Below are 16,874 nucleotides of genomic sequence, written 5' to 3' on the forward strand. Positions count from 1 at the left end.
TAAAATGTTCATTCAGTCATTCTATCATAGTACCTGTAAAAAAGACAAAAACAAATGGATAAAAATAATTGTATAAGGGCAATAACTCAAATTTTGTCCATGTTACTTGTAAATCTTATTGCTCTTGTCATTTGTACACTTTAAAAATTTCACCTAATCTATTAAGTCTTCATGATATAAAGCAAAAATTTCAAAAAAATCGTAAAATTGATATTTCAAGGGCAATAACTCTAACATGATTTATCATTTTTTTTTCTGAAAATTACATAGGAGTTAGACCTTGACTTATTCTTCATGTTTATTCCTGACAGTTTTGCTGTTAAGTTGAGATATAAGCCAAAAATTGGAAGGAGTAGGTCCAGTAAAACATCTTTTTGGCCCCAAAATATAGCAGTTTTATAAAATTGTTAAAATGTAAACTTTTAGTTATTTATTGGATAGTAGAATCATAGGCCTGGGCCCCCTTTTCGTGGGAAAAATTTGGTTGATTATAAAGGGAATCATTGAAGCATGACTGGACAAAGATGACATGCACCTTTTAGGCCAGGTGAGCTAAACAAAGGAGATATACAGGGATTTTGATTTCATTAGTCTAAATCTGAAGTCGTCTTTAAAATCCAGAATAAAAAACTTAATAAACTGTTATCACAGAAATATGTCTCGCTTTTTTGTAATTTCAATAATGCAAATGTTAAAATTAAAATAGCAACACTTTAACCTGTATTTTGCAAATATTCAAAGTCAATGAACTATGACTGAAGGTACATGGTTAAACAATCTTAATGGAAATGAGATGTGCCAATGCTGATACAACTGCATACCAAATACTATTGACTTATCATAAGTAGTTCCCTTTAAACAAACATAAACAAAAACTAATACATGTAAACTAAGCAAAATCTCAAAGTCAATAAACCATGACTGAGGGGGCGGGGTCAAATAATCTCCATGATTATGAGATGTGCAAATGCTAATACAACTGCATACCAAATATCGTTGACCTACCACTAGTGGTTCACCATAAACCAACCTAATCACAAGCTAATACATGAAAATTAAGCAAAAGTTTCAAAGTCAATAGACCATCACCGAGTGGGCAGGGCAAAATAATATCCATTTAAATGAGATCTGCAAATACTAATACAAATGCATTCCAAATATCTTTGACTTATCACTAGTGGTTCACCATAAACTAGACCTTATCACAAACATATAGGCCAGAAACAGCATACCTATGTCTCACTTTTTGAATCCATCAAGCGAGACAAAGAAGGACTGAAACATCCACAACTAGCCAAACTTCATAAGTGTACCCTTTCAAGCAAGGGTAAAGATTCTCTTTCAATTCCATATCTCCAATCGTTCTATTAAATGAATGGTGAGATAACAGTCAAGTCAAGTCTACTTGTCATAAAATAAACTTGGTCTTGGGTTCTTTAAAAAAAAATACAACATCTGATTCATAAACTGTTTATGCTCAACACAAATGGACCACCATCTTTAAATATGTTCATATGCTTTGTTTAGTCTTTGTTCACCAAATAAATCTTGTTCACTCCTCTCTGAATTGCTGGTTGTTACAGAATCTAATGAGATTTACATGGAATTGTCTCATCATATGGTCATTCTGGAGAAAAAAAAATTTAAATAATTTTGTACTCGTTGAAGATTAACATTTTTGTCTCCATTGATATGTGTAGCAGGAGACATAGAAATACAAGGCATTTGTTAGTTTGTCTGTCTGTTGGTAGAGCATCTTCTGTTGATAGCAGTTATGTGTGATTAGATACTGTCTGAATTTGGATTGACATAATATAGGTTTCTGACACAAAATAAACTTGGCCTTGGGTTCATCTAAACTAGAGGCTCTTAAGAGCCTGTGTCGCTCACCTTGTTCTATGTGCATTTTGGTCATGATGACTTATTTGTAGATTCTATTACAGAAGCCTACAGCTTCTTGGTTAAAGATGAATATCTTATTCTTCAGGCTAGTAACGACCTTGTTTTACAGTTGAGTGATTTTAAATCATAATCACCTGTACAAATCCACTCATGCGTGCATATATAAACCCGTGCACACCTGTATTCTGTCTCATTTTATTCTAAGGCTAGAACGAGTAAAGTAAAGTAAAAATAAAATTGCTGAATCAGCAGACACGACTCGTGTCTATACTTTATAATGTCTAGTACGGAAGACTCCGACTCGGGTCTTTCCCAATCCAGCCAAGTGGCGGCGGACATTATGTCCATTCTAGCGTCGGGTGACGAAGCTAGTTTCACTGGGTTTTCTGCAGTGGCTGATGAGTCAGTACAGTTTTCACCACCCAAAAAGAGACAATTAAAGTCGGTCGTGGTCCCCCAGAAACTGTTAAGAAATTAAAGAAAACTACCGCAAGTAAACAAAACAATGAAAGAGGCCCGGGTAAGGGACCCGGCAAGAACAAGAAGGGAAAAGCTCCCGTAAAACGGGGAAACAATGTAACACCTTCAGATAAAGATAAAGAAAGAGAAGATGAATTCAGAAGAATTTATTCTAAACTAGAACTTTTGTTAGACAGGCAAAATAGTAATGCCGACAGATATGAATTAGCGAGTGCACCGGAAGAAGACGAAGGTGAAGGTGAAGTTGATTTTAGTCAATATGACATTTTTGGAAACAATGCAGATGATGAGGTTGAGTCAGAGGAAAACAGCGAGGAAGAGTTCGCTTATGCTATACCAAAATTTTTTGAAGATGATGACAAGTTTGGTGATGAAACACATAAGAGTATCGCTGCTCTTGTAAACGCTGTGACAAATCGTAAGTCTGTTATTACAGAAATAGCTAAGGATTATAAAGTTCCTTCAAATAGCAAGTCGTTGGCACCTCCTAAAGTTAATCCTGAGATTTGGCATCTATTGAATCGCCAAGCCAGAAGTGATGATCTGTCCTTTCAGACCATACAAAGGATCCTGGGTTTTGGCATTGTACCAGTAATACGTACTGCAGAAGCACTGACGAAACCAGATGCAGTAAAAACGGTGGCTAAAATGAGGGTCAACATTAATAATGCCCTGTCAATGCTTTGTGCAGCATTTTTTGAAATATCATATGTTAGACGCATGACACTGAAAAACAATATGGATCAGAAGTACCATCAACTGTGTACAAGACATTTAGACGTTACCGAATATTTGTTCGGAGATGATGTGTCCAAGAAAGTAAAAGATATTAATGATGCCCAGAAGATGAAGGGAGTTGTAAATACAGCTACTTCAAAAAACTGGAGACAAGGGGGTTGCAGCTATGGTTGCCCCCCAGGTATAAACAGGGGCCGAGGAAGATACCAAAACAACAATTATGGCCAAAGAGGCATGAGAAACTCCCGCTACAGAGGGAGAGCTGGTTACAGAAACCAAAGAGGCAGGAGATATTAGAGGGCTGGGTCTATTCGTTTTGGTTTACATAATTGGGAAAAAATATCATACGATCCTTGCATGGATTCTTAATCTAGTTCAAAACGTTATGAAATTGAATTTGAGAATAAACCGGTTCAATTTTTTATGCCAAAAAATTTATGAATTTTGACAAAACTGAAATAGAACTAATTGATAATGAAATTCAAATTTTATTGTCAAAAAGTGCAATACAAATTTCAAACCCTGAGAAAGATGAATTTATATCAAATATTTTTCTTGTTCAGAAGAAGAATGGGAAATATAGGCCTGTAATAAATTTGAAAGGTCTGAATCAGTATGTAAAATATTTTCATTTCAAACAGGAAAATTTACAGTCTGTCCTTTTGAATATTAGCAAGAATGATTATTTTACATCAATAGATTTATGCGATGCATATTTTTCAATTTCAATGAACAAAAAATGTAGAAAATATTTGAAATTTGTTTGGAAAGATCAGATTTATGAATTTACTTGTCTTTGTTTTGGGTTAGCAAGTGCACCTAGAATTTTTACAAAACTTGTGAAAGTAGTTTTTTTCTCATATAAGGAACCAAGGAGTAGGGTCTTTTTTCTACATAGATGATTCATTATTACATAGTCCCTATGAGAACATTTGTTATGAAAATACTGTCATGTTGAGAAATCTGTTACACTCTCTAGGGTTCTTAGTAAATAAAGAAAAATCAGTATTCATTCCAACACAGAGAATAATTTTTCTAGGATATTTGATTGATTCTGTGCAATTTAAAGTGTTTCTGACAGAAGAAAAAATACAAAAGATTTTGAAAAGTGTAAACAAAATCTATAGTTTATATAATCCTGTTATCAGGGAAGTAAGTTCTTTAATAGGTTTATTTACTTCAGCTTCATGTGCAGTTTTATTAGCACCAATTTTTCATAGATATTTAGATATTGAGAAAATTTAGCTCTGAGCAAAAACAATGACAATTATGATGGTATCATGAGTCTCTCCGAGAATTCGAGAAATGAAATTTTATGGTGGATTAAAAATGTAGATAGGAATGAAGGGAAAAGTATAAGCTTTGGTACTCCTACTGAGTATATTGAAACTGACGCTTCTAAAATTGGATGGGGAGCCGTTTATGGAAAAAATAAGACTCAAGGAAGATGGATGAAATCTGAAAGCATTTCACACATTAATATATTAGAACTTTTAGCTATAAAATATGCATTTTTTTCATTAGGAAAAAACATTTCAAATTCTCATATTTGCATTAAATCTGATAGCTCTACAGCAGTTCAATATATAAATAACATGGGAGGTAGTGTTGTAGCACTGTTGGAAGTAGTAAGAGAAATATGGTTCTGGGCTGCTGATAAAAACAATTTTATTACAACAGTCCATATTGCAGGGAAAGATAATATTACTCCTGATCAATTGTCAAGAAATTTAAGTGACTCTTCTAAATGGAAGTTGAAAGAAAATATATTCAGAAATATTTGTGGGCATTTCTTTCAACCAAATATTGATTTATTTGCTTCTAGACTTAATAAACAGTTAAGTAAATATGTCTCATGGTTTCCAGATCCAGATGCTATGGCTTCTGATGCTTTTTCTTTTTCTTGGAAAAATTATTTACCATATGTTTTTCCTCCTTTCAGTATCATAGCAAGAATTTTGAACAAGGTAGAAGAGGAACAGGTGAGAATGGTTTTAATGATAGTTCCAACATGGCCATCCCAACCTTGGTTTCCAAGGTTATTGAATTGTTTGGTCGATTATCCTGTTATTCTCCCTTTTTGTCAAGATCTTTTAAGACTTGTACACAACAATCAAAAGCACCCGCTAAACATGAGAAAGTTATTCCTAGTCGCTTGTGTAGTATCAGGCATTCCCTCCAAAAGAAGGGAATTTCAAAATCAGCTAGAAACATCATCACTCAGTCATGGAGAGTCTCTACCTCGCGACAATATGAATATAGTTGGCGGAAATGGTATTTTTGGTGTAATACACAAAAAATCAATACCACTTCACCAAATGAAGTACAAGTATTAAATTTTCTCGCTAGACTCTATGATGATGGCAAATCTTATAGTTGCATTAATATGAATAAATGTTCTATTGGCTGTAATACAGTAATTAATAGTAATCTCATTTCCAGATTTATGAAAGGAATTTTTAATGCAAGACCACCTTTGCCTAAATATTCCATCACATGGGATGTTGGTAAAGTTGTTCGTTATTTAGAAACTTTATTTCCACTGGAAAGTTTAAGTCTCAAGATGTTAACTTTAAAAATTGCAACCTTATTAGCTTTAACTACTGCTCAAAGAGCTCAAACATTGACAAATTTGAATTTGAATTACATGGAAACATCTAGTAAAACTGTCGTTTTTACTATGAACTATTTACAAAAAACAGACAGAATTGGTAGGATTAACCAGAACATAACTCTGGATGCATACAAGAAAAAAGAACTTTGCCCAGTATACACATTAAAATATTATTTGAAGGCTACCAAAAAATTGCGCAAGGATGATTATCTCCTGGTGTCTTTTAGAACATGGCGTAAAATATCAACCTCAACTTTAGCTCGATGGTTAAAAATTGTCTTGACTTCATCTGGTATTGATGTTACAAAATTTCAGGCGCATTCTTTCAGAGGCGCCTCTACATCTGCAGCTTTTAGTGCTGGTATCACTCTAGATACAATTATGAAAACAGCAAATTGGAAATCTTCAAAAACATTTAAGAAATTTTATCTAAGAGAGGTTGAAGCTAGAAGAGGTGTTAAGACATGTAAAAAGAAATATATTAATGCTGTTTTGTCTGTTTAATGACAACCTAAATACTATTTTACAGGAGTTCCATTCTTTACAGAAACCGGTAACATTGTGGATTGACCAGAGCTGTCGATTTTTCCAGGATAGTGTTGTGTTGGATATATGAATGAACTTTATGTCATGATGGAAATGTGAAGAATTTGATAATGTTGATGGAAAGATGAACTTTCATTTTAGTGATTATGATAAAGACAATTATAGAAAGTTTTGTATTATTGAAATATTTTATGACAGCATTAAATGTGGATGTTTCAAATCTTATATTTGTGGCCATTTTTATCTCATTTAATTGATTCTCTTTGCTTTAAAGATTCATCTTTAACCAAGAAGCTGTAGGCTTCTGTAATAGGATGGACCATCATCCAAGCATCCATTTTTGGCCCCTAATTCCTGAATCATTGATGCAATTACCCCCAAACTCAATACCAGCCTTCCATTTGTGGTATGGTATCTTGCATTACAATTTCAGAGAGATCCATACACTTACAAACAAGTTATTGTGTGGAAACTAGAAAATGCTTGTTTTTGGCTGTTAATTCCTAAACGTTTAGGGCAATTACCCCTAAATTGAATCTCAGCCTTCCTTTTGTGATATGGAACCTTCAAAGATCCATACACGAACACACAAGTTATTGTCAGGAAACAACAAACATGCTTGTTTTTGTCCCTTAATTTTTGAACTGTTGGTACTATAACCTCCAAAATCAATCCCAAATTTTCTTTTATGGTATTAAACCTCCCTGTAAAATTTCATAGAGATTCATTCACTTAAACTTAAGTAATTGTCTATGGACAATGCCTCTGCGACCACCCACAAATACATAAATATATATGACACAAAACTTTGTTTTCTAAAAATTAGTGCTGATTTATATTTTAAAAAGAGAATGGTCCCTTGAAAATATTTATTAATTGAAATATTGCATTGCGAGCAAAAGTCAAAATTTTGCCTGATTTTAATCAAAATTTTATTAAGGTTTATATCAGCAATGTATCAGACAATTTAAACTAGATGCTCTAAAAAGCCTGTGTCACTCACCTTGGTCTATGTGCATATTAAACAAAGGACACAGATGGAGTCCTGACAAATTGTGTTTTAGTGATGGTGATGTCTTTGTAGATTTTACTTAACTGAACATTCTTGCTGCTTACAATTATTTCTATCTATAATGAACTTGGCCTAGTTACAGTGGGAAATATTTTGAAAAAATTTACAAAAATTTAATAAATTTATGAAAATTGTTTAAAATTGACTATATCACCTATCATCAGATTTGCTCAAAATGCTTTGGTTTCAGAGCCAACAAGAATGTGTCCAAAGTACACGGATGCCCCACTCGCACTATCATTTTCCATGTTCAATGGACCACGAAATTGGATAAAAAATATAATTAGGCATTAAAATTAGAAAGATAATATCATAGGGAACATGTGTACTAAGTTTCAAGTTGATTGGACTTCAACTTCATCAAAAACTACCTTGACCAAAAACTTTAACCTGAAACATGCACTTTCATTTTCTATGTTCAGTGGACCGTGAAATTGGGGTCAAAAGTTTAATTTGGCTTTAAAATTAGAAAGATCATATCATAAGGAACATGTGTACTAAGTTTCAAGTTGACTGGACTTCAACTTCATCAAAAACTACCTTGACCAAAAACTTTAACCTGAAACATGCACTTTCATTTTCTATGTTCAGTGGACCGTGAAATTGGGGTCAAAAGTTTAATTTGGCTTTAAAATTAGAAAGATCATATCATAAGGAACATGTGTACTAAGTTTCAAGTTGACTGGACTTCAACTTCATCAAAAACTACCTTGACCAAAAACTTTAACCTGAAACATGCACTTTCATTTTCTATGTTCAGTGGACCGTGAAATTGGGGTCAAAAGTTTAATTTGGCTTTAAAATTAGAAAGATCATATCATAAGGAACATGTGTACTAAGTTTCAAGTTGATTGGATTTCAACTTCATCAAAAACTACCTTGACCAAAAACTTTAACCTGAAGCGGGACAGACGGACGAACGAACAGACGGACGGACGAACGGACGGACGAACGGACGCACAGACCAGAAAACATAATGCCCCTCTACTATCGTAGGTGGGGCAGAAAAACTGCATTTTACCCTATGTTTTATTTTTAGACATATCCCCCATCTTGGTTAGCTGGCGGGGTCATTGGACACATTTTTAAAACTAGATACCCTTATGATGATTGTGGACAAGTTTGGTTAAATTTGGCCCAGTAGTGTCAGAGGAGAAGATTTTTGTAAAAGTTAACGACAACGGATGCCTGACGCCAAGTGACCTTCAGGCCAGGTGAGCTAAACACTTACAAAGTACTAATAGCTCTTGATGGAGATAAAACATTATAAGGATACATTAACACTCTTGATTGATATGACCATTATAAGGATTCATTAACACTCTTGATTGATATGACCATTATAAGGATACATTAACACTCTTGATTGATATGACCATTATAAGGATTCATTAACACTCTTGATTGATATGACCATTATAAGGATTCATTAACACTCTTGATTGATATGACCATTATAAGGATTCATTAACACTCTTGATTGATATGACCATTATAAGGATACATTAACACTCTTGATTGATATGACCATTATGTATCCTTATAATGGTCATATCCATCAAGAGTGTTAATACTTCCTTATAATGGTCATATCCATCAAGAGTGTTAATGGTCAATATCATATCCATCAAGAGTGTTAATGAATCCTTATAATGGTCGTATCCACCTAGAGTGTTAATGTATCCTTATAATGGTCATATCCTTCAAGAGTGTTAAGGAGTCTTTATAATGGTCATATCCATCAAGAGTGTTAAGGAGTCTTTATAATGGTCATATCAATCAAGAGTGTTAATGTATCCTTATAAATGTCATATTCATAAAGAGTGTTAATGAATCCTTATAATGGTCATATCCTTCAAGAGTGTTAATATATCCTTATAATGGTCATTTCAATCAAGAGTGTTAATGTTATATTTGTTATTCTCGTGGGATTTTGTCTGTTGCTTGGTCCGTTTCTGTGTGTGTTACATTGTAGTGTTGTGTCGTTGTTCTCCTCTTATATTTAATGCGTTTCCCTCAGTTTTAGTTTGTTACCCCGATTTTGTTTTTTGTCCATGGATTTATGAGATTGAACATTGGTATACTACTGTTGCCTTTATTTAATGGTCAATATCATATCCATCAAGAGTGTTAATGAATCCATATAATGGTCATATCCATCAAGAGTGTTAATGTATCCTTATAAATGTCATATCCATCAGGAGAGTTTATGTTTCCTTATGAAAAAGGGACGAAAGATATTAAAGGGACAGTCAAACTCATAAATCTAAAACAAACGGACAACGCCATGGCTAAAAATGAAAAAGACAAACAAACAACAGCACAAACGACACAACATAGAAAACTAAAGAATAAACAACACGAACCCCACCAAAAAACTAGGGGTGATCTCAGGTGCTCCGGAAGGGTAAGCAGATCCTGCTCCACATGTGGCACCTGTCGTGTTGCTTATGTGATAACAAATCCGGTAAATAGTCTAATTCGGTAGGTCACATTCAGGAAAGGGAAGGGGATTGTAGTTACGACGTAAGGAACATAATGATATCATTTGTGATACGGTTATTCCATAACGTTCAACCAACTTGTGATGGCATCCGTAAAATTTACGAAGGGATGATTTCAACTTCACCATTTGGAACTCTTGGTTTAATAGCTTCCTTGTGAGCAGCAACCCTCTATCAAGAAAATCATGATAGGAAATGCAAGCACGGGAATATCGTATCAATTGGGAGATTATGGTCATATCCACCAAGAGTGTTAATGTAACCTTATCCATCAAGAATGTTTTGAATCCTTATTATGGTCATATCAATCAAGAGCGTTAATGTATCCTTATTAATGTCATATTCATTTATAAGAGTGTTAATTTTTCCTTATAAATGTCATATTCATTAAGAGTGTAAATGAATCCTTTGATGGATATGACCATTATAAGGATTCATTAACACTCTTGATTGATATGACCATTATAAGGATTCATTAACACTCTTGATTGATATGACCATTATAAGGATTCATTAACACTCTTGATTGATATGACCATTATAAGGATTCATTAACACTCTTGATTGATATGACCATTATAAGGATTCATTAACACTCTTGATTGATATGACCATTATAAGGATTCATTAACACTGTTGATGGATACGACCATTATAAGGATTCATTAACACTCTTGATTGAAATGACCATTATAAGGATACATTAACACTCTTGATATCGATGGATGTGACAATTATAAGGATTCATTTACACAGAAATGTTTGTAACAATCACTAAACATACAAACCTCTTTTCCAAAGTACTGGTGTTTATTGTCATGCTGAACATGTGGGCAGGGCTGAAGACTCAGTAATGAATGACCTATAATAAAAATAAATCTATTAAAATCTTATACACATCAGCTCTTTACAACTGATTTTACAGATTGCCATTATAGTCCAGTCAAACTAAGTTTGAACCTCAAACTAATTGCAACAGAAAATGTTTTAGTTCTAATCTATATAGCATTAAGCCTAAAATATACACAGAAAAAGTCCCATAAAATCTAACTTGAGGAAAACTCAAAATCAGCATGGAGATAACTCTGCAGAAATTAGTCTTTTTTGTCAGTTTTGGGTTGATTTTCTTAAAATTACTGTAAAATATCATACTTTGATGGGGTTTTAAGTTTGTATTCGACTATAATATACAATCTTCTGATCATGAAATGTAAAAAACGAAATGTTATGGGTATTTTTTCATTTTTTTAAAAACTTTTCATTAAAGAAATTGCAAATTTATGGCTTTGTGACCATTTTGAATGTGAATATTTGGTATTGTTTATATCTGTAAATTATATTTGTTCAGCAGCTACCTTGTTTAAAAAAACTTTAAACCACAAAAAGAAGACTATCTGCTTAATAACTTTTATTCAATCTGAGATTTTTTACCTGATGGATGTACGTATATATATATATATAATTAGGTGATCTAAGGTAAAATTAAATAATTCAAGAATTTGAAATTCATAAGCTGAAAGAATATTAGTTGAGGATCAAAATAAGCTAAAAAATATTGATAGGTCCTTTTAAGAGATATTTGATTTATAAAATATGGCGGGAAAAGGCTGACTTGGATTTTTACCTTATACTTACATTGGTATTAATTAGGTCTCAAGTTAAAAAAAATCAAGAATCTGCTTACATTTTTTCAAATGACCTTTTATGAGCTATGAAGTCTTATGCTAAAATATAAATAGGTGTTATGGGGCCAAATATTTTACCTTTTATCATATGGAAAAACATCAAGAAGTCTGAACATTTGACACTTATTCCAAACCTCCTTAACATGCTGAAAAATCTAATAAATGGTCAACTTATGAATTATGAAAACGATAAAACATATGAAAACACCTTAAGAGTTGTTTGTTATACTATAAAGACGGCTAAAATATCAAGAATCAATACATTCTTTTGAATAGAAGCGGTAAAGTTATAATTTTGTATCAATTTTTATTGATATTTCTGCCTTGTTGCAGAGTTATCTCCCATATCAATGCAAATCTCCATAGAAATTTTCATATCGTGATTTTTTAGTTTTCCTCTAGTTAGATTTTATGGGACTTTTTTCTATGTATATTTGGGGTAAACTGCTAAAGATTAAAACTTTAAAATCTTCTGTTGCAATTACTTCAAGGTTAATGTCAAATGTATGCTAGATTGACTAGACTATTACATGTCACTGTCCCAATTTAGAAGGTTTTAGACTCAGAAACATGTTTGAACGTTCTTTTTGTTCCTGGCTTAGGTGATTCAGTTGGGTTTTTTTTCTGTCCTCAAGCCTGGAACCTGTGATTCAATTGTTGGTTTTGTTGGTTGCTGTAAAACACATTTGTTTATTTGTTCTTTGTTGTATTGGTGAGGTGCTGGTTTTCACTTTTGAATTAATTTACATTTTGTCATACACATACATGTGATTCTTCAAGCGGAAGTCAAAATCGAGATTTTAACTCCCGCTTTTCAGACCCTCTTCCGTCCCTCCTGTTAAAATTTGAAATCTTCCACTTTTTTGAAAATGTCAATGAAAGATTTTCAGTAGACATTTTTGTTTACAAAATTGATAATGACAGAGAAACTCAAAATTGATATAGTAAAAGTCCGAGAAAAACGGAAGTTACCATTTCCTGGGGAAGGTCTATTAACAGGACAGATAAAACCAGGACAATTATTTTCGATACGTTTTTATCTGTAACTTTTGTTTTACTCAACATATTGTTAAAATTTAAATTGTATAATAAAGAACAGGGTATTTACTTATATTATTTGTAAAAATATAAAAATAAAAAATAAGTAAGTTAAAAAAAATCTGCCAGGACAGTTTAATTTTAAGAAAAAAAATGGCTGAAATTGCAGAGAAAAGTTTACTTATAATTGAAATATTTTCTACAAAACAACTGTCTGGCATATAATTGAAATATTTTCTACAAAACAACTGTCTGGCAGAATATTTTTGTATGATTATAAAGTTTATGAAATATTCATTCTAAAAATCTATAATTTAGTATTTTTTTCATCTTTTAAAGGTAAAAAAATCTGCCAGGACAGTAGCCTTTCACATTGGAATTTTTGTTGAAATTATTTCAAAATCAAAATACAAAGTTAAATATCTTCTTCAAAATAAATGTCTGGTAAACAAATGTTAGTTCATTGAAAAGTTTAGAATATAAGCTTTATGAAAATATAAAATTATATGAACTTTTATGTCATTAACACCAAAAAAATCTGCCAGGACAGTAGCTTACTCCGTTAAATTGTAAGAAAAAATGGCTGAAATTGTCGAGAAAAGTTTACCTATAATTGTTATATTTTCTTCAGAACAACTGTCTGGCATAATATTTTTGTACGATAATTAAGATTATGGAATAATATTTCTAAAAATCTATGATTTAATATTTTTTGCCTCTTTTAAAGGTAAAAAAATCTGCCAGGACAGTAGCCTTTCACGTAAGAAATTTTGTTGAAATTATTTCAAAATCAAAATATAAAGTTAAATATCTTCTTCAAAATAAAAGTCTTGTAAACAAATTTTAAATCATTGAAAAGTTTGAAATATAAGCTTGATGAAAATATAAAATGATATGGACATTTATTTCCTTAACGCCAAAAAAATATGCCAGGACAGTAGCCTACTCCGTTAAATTTCTGTATAAATTGCAGAAATTAACAACGTAGTTTTTAAATATAATATTGGAATAGTTTCTGTTTTGCGATTGTCTGAATTACAATTTTGATACTACAATAAAGTAAAAGCTAGCCACAATCATAATTTAAAAAAAAAAGTGAATTAAAAAATTTGCCAGGACAGTAACTTATTCTGTCTTAACTTGTGGACAAATTTGTTTCAAATCAAAATCAAAAGTTCAATAGATTATTATTTTTTTATCATTATTTTAAAAATATTATTGTTGTTGTTATAATTGTTGGAAAGTTTTAGCATTAAATTTTGGGAAATTTAAAAAAAAAAAAGTCATTTGATAATAGAAGAATTCCTTAAAAAGCAGCCCATGAGTCGTCTTATAGCTAAATATTTAGTTGGCACGTGCTAAGCTTAACGATCTGTCATCGAAACTGTGTATTTGTATATTCTGTCATGTCAACCGTAAAACGAGCGTGTGGTAAAGAAGATATTTAGCTTTAATTTGAGGAAAACTAATGGATTTTATATTTAAAGATAAAATTTAATGCAATAAATTGTGGGATGTTCGCAATACCAAATGCTGTTTAATTTTGTTTTTACAAGTTTTTCAGGTGGGATACATGTAGAACAACTAGAACTAGTATAGAATATCTTGTGATTTTTTTTTGGAAAAGGTAAACTATGTTGGAATGTACTTAATTGTGACTGTGCAAGGCAAATTTGATTCATTAGAAAACATGTAAGGGTGTAAATGGCAGAAATGAGTTAAAAAAATGCAATATTTGGAAACTCTTTTTTATGTAAGGGATAAACAAAAGGTGACACTTTCCTGTGCTCTAAACAAATTACTTATTAGTGAATAAACATCTTTTGAGTATTTGACACCAATCAGTGACTTTGAAGTTTTTATTACTGTCAAAACATAATTCTGATATATGTCTTCTGCCTGTGATACAATGAAAAGAGATCGAATTAAATCAACAAATAATGTTTAAATAACCACACCAATGTAATTATGTTTTCTAAAAATAATCACTTTGATGACTCTATCACGGATTTTCAAACTGAAAACTTTGAATAGAATAAAAAAAAAATTTTCAGAATTCTTCACTTGTTCCTATGTAATAGTACTGTCCTAGCAAATTTGTTTTTAATTTATAGTTTTTTTTTAATAATTAAGTCCTAATTATCATTTCAAAAAAGAATGCCAGATAAGTTAATAAATATACATTTTTTTTTATGATTAAAAACATTTTTTTTCTGCCATTAATAAAACATGTAGCATAGTAGGCTAAAGTCCAGCTGATAATTCAAACGGAGTGGGCTATTGTCCTGACAGATTTTTTTGTCGTTGAAGAAATAATGTTCATATAATTTTATATTTTCTTAAAGCTTATGTTCTAAACTTTTCAATGAACTAAAATTTGTTTACCGGACATTAATTTTGAAGAAGATATTGAACTTTATATTTTGATTTTGAACTAAATTCAACAAAATTTCTAACGTAAAAGGCTACTGTCCTGGCAGATTTTTTTACCTTTAAAAGACGAAGAAAATATTAAATCATAGGTTTTTAGAAAGATTATTCCATAATCTTTATAATCGTACAAAAATATTCTGCTAGACAATTGTTGTGAAGAAATATAACAATTATATGTAAACTTTTCTCGACTATTTCAGCCATTTTTTTCTTAAAATTTAACGGAGTAGGCTACTGTACTGGCAGATTTATTTGTCGTTGATGAAATAATGTTCATATAATTTTATATTTTCTTAAAGCTTATGTTCTAAACTTTTCAATGAACTAAAATTTGTTTACCGGACATTTATTTAGAAGAAGATATTGAACTTTATATTTTGATTTTGAACTAAATTCAACAAAATTTCTAACGTAAAAGGCTACTGTCCTGGCAGATTTTTTTACCTTTAAAAGACGAAGAAAATATTAAATCATAGGTTTTTAGAAAGATTATTCCATAATCTTTATAATCGTACAAAAATATTCTGCTAGACAATTGTTGTGAAGAAATATAACAATTATATGTAAACTTTTCTCGACTATTTCAGCCATTTTTTTCTTAAAATTTAACGGAGTAGGCAACTGTCCTGGCAGATTTTTTTGTCGTTGATGAAATAATGTTCATATAATTTTATATTTTCTTATAGCTTATGTTCTAAACTTTTCAATGAACTAAAATTTGTTTACCGGACATTTATTTTGAAGAAGATATTGAACTTTATATTTTGATTTTGAACTAAATTCAACAAAATTTCTAACGTAAAAGGCTACTGTCCTGGCAGATTTTTTTACCTTTAAAAGACGAAGAAAATATTAAATCATAGGTTTTTAGAAAGATTATTCCATAATCTTTATAATCGTACAAAAATATTCTGCTAGACAATTGTGGTGAAGAAATATAACAATTATATGTAAACTTTTCTCGACTATTTCAGCCATTTTTTTCTTAAAATTTAACGGAGTAGGCTACTGTCCTGGCAGATTTTTTTGGTGTTAATGACATAAAAGTTCATATAATTTTATATTTTCATAAAGCTTATATTCTAAACTTTTCAATGAACTAACATTTGTTTACCAGACATTTATTTTGAGGAAGATATTTGACTTTGTATTTTGATTTTGAAATAATTTCAACAAAATTTCCAACGTGAAAGGTTACTGTCCTGGCAGATTTTTTTACCTTTAGAAAATGAAAAAAATACTAAATTATAGATTTTTAGAATGAATATTTCATAAACTTTATAATTGTACAAAAATATTATGCCAGACAGTTGTTTTGTAGAAAATATTTCAATTATAAGTAAACTTTTCTCTGCAATTTCAGCCATTTTTTTCTTAAAATTAAACTGTCCTGGCAGATTTTTTTTTAACTTACTTATCATTTATTTTTATATTTTTTACAAATAATATAAGTAAATACCCTGTTCTTTATTATACAATTTAAATTTTAACAATATGTTAAGTAAAACAAAAGTTACAGATAAAAACGTATCGAAAATAACTGTCCTGGTTTTATCTGTCCTGTTAATAGACCTTCCCCATTTCCTGTTATTGTTTTTGTGTCAAAAGGTAAATAGGTAATTAGCCTCGAGTAATCAATGAAGGTGTTAAGGATAAGACTGTATATACTGCAATTAAATAGTATTGGCTATTACCTGGTGATCAACTAGCAAGTTTAAGACACAAGCCTGGATGATTAAAAGTGGAATACTGACAAAGATTAAGTTGTATAAATTTAACTTTAATTTGATGCTGTTGAAAACATTGAACAGTTATATTACTGAACCTCAAAGACAAATGTCTTTATGAACTCAAATATATTT

At 31.1% G+C, this 16,874-nt stretch overlaps 1 protein-coding gene across 7 annotated transcripts in view; it reads right to left on the reverse strand.

The window, feature by feature from the left end:
• Positions 1–1,456: 1,456 nt before the first annotated feature.
• LOC143042526 (minichromosome maintenance domain-containing protein 2-like) overlaps positions 1,457–16,874 on the reverse strand; it is a 91,962-nt gene continuing 76,544 nt past the window's right edge. For 4 of the 7 annotated variants that reach the window (XM_076214892.1, XM_076214893.1, XM_076214891.1 and 1 more), the window contains 2 exons: positions 10,645–10,718; positions 1,457–1,627 (listed from right to left, as the gene is read on the reverse strand). In XM_076214892.1, the coding sequence (XP_076071007.1) occupies positions 1,553–1,627; positions 10,645–10,718 (149 nt within the window). In that variant the 3' untranslated portion in view covers positions 1,457–1,552. Of the gene's footprint in view, positions 1,628–10,644; positions 10,719–16,874 lie in introns of those variants that run through there. The other 3 variants (XR_012968031.1, XR_012968030.1, XR_012968029.1) reach the window with 2 other exon arrangements.

Source organism: Mytilus galloprovincialis, chromosome 8, assembly GCF_965363235.1.
Source record: "Mytilus galloprovincialis chromosome 8, xbMytGall1.hap1.1, whole genome shotgun sequence".
Taxonomy (NCBI): Eukaryota; Metazoa; Mollusca; class Bivalvia; order Mytilida; family Mytilidae; genus Mytilus; species Mytilus galloprovincialis.